At 43.1% G+C, this 949-nt stretch overlaps 1 protein-coding gene across 1 annotated transcript; it reads left to right on the top strand.

Annotated features, from left to right (window-relative positions):
* The first annotated feature begins 23 nt into the window (after window positions 1-23).
* Window positions 24-943, top strand: LOC105461079 (breast cancer anti-estrogen resistance protein 3 homolog). The gene is made up of 2 exons (XM_011707566.1): window positions 24-322; window positions 541-943. The coding sequence occupies exons 1-2, from the start codon at window positions 106-108 to the stop codon at window positions 870-872; spliced, it is 549 nt and encodes a 182-aa protein (XP_011705868.1). The 5' UTR covers window positions 24-105; the 3' UTR covers window positions 873-943.
* Window positions 944-949: the final 6 nt, after the last annotated feature.

Raw genomic sequence — 949 nt, 5'->3', positions numbered from 1 at the left:
ACGATTATCAATATCGCAGAAAGAGCGGCTACCATCAGCAAATGGATCAAAGTGGCAATTGACACTAAAACCGCGCTCGGCAATCTTTATGGCTTCTGTGGCGTTATGCTCGGCCTATGCTTGCCGCAAATTCAGAGACTAGCCAATACATGGCACTTGTTACGACAAAAACACACGGACGAAGCTTTTAGCTTCGAAGCGAAATTAAGACCTACTCTACGGGCTATGAACGAGTGTACCAATCCGCAGGCGCCTAATACAACGTTACCACATTTGCTACCGATCGCGCTACTTGGCGAACGCGGTCCAGAAGATGTTTTAGGTAATCATATAAAAAATAATTATTTACAAATCAAATAATCAGTAAATAAACAGAAAATATCTTTCTTCGGTTTTGCACATCCACCTAATTGTTCTAAATTATATATCTATGTTAATATTTTTTATTATTGTGAATTACTGATACTCTTTTTCTTTTTTCATTTACTTATACACGATTACTATATACACGATTTCCTTATTTTGCAAAATTTATTACAGGCACTGTGGCACCTTTTGGACTGACGGCAGCGATTCTTTCACCATGGGAGAATTCAGCATCTGATTGCGGCCTATCGATAGTCTGGTCGCACCTTGAGGCGGCTCGCAAGCTAGCCGACAGTCTACCGCTCTTTCGCAGGAACGCGGAAATCGTCTTGGAAGGTTGTAGGAGCGACGAATTGCTATCGGACGCCTTCCGCACCGAATTTCACATCAAGTTCTTGTGGGGCAGTCGCGGTGCCACTGTCGCACCGGAAGAACGTCACTTAAAGTTTATACAAGTCTTAGACGCAATGTATGACAAGTGTGCGGCGAGCGAAGTGACCGCTTGAAAAACAAACCAAAGGATCTCATGGATCTGAATGGAGAGAAGAGTCTGAAGAGATGATTCTCCACGCGTGAGAGTTTA

This window comes from Wasmannia auropunctata, unplaced genomic scaffold (genome assembly GCF_000956235.1).
Source record: "Wasmannia auropunctata unplaced genomic scaffold, wasmannia.A_1.0 LD309672.1, whole genome shotgun sequence".
Taxonomy (NCBI): domain Eukaryota; kingdom Metazoa; phylum Arthropoda; class Insecta; order Hymenoptera; family Formicidae; genus Wasmannia; species Wasmannia auropunctata.
The sequence above is the reverse complement of the archived record's forward strand: the minus strand, read 5'-3'. Positions and strand labels throughout refer to the sequence as shown.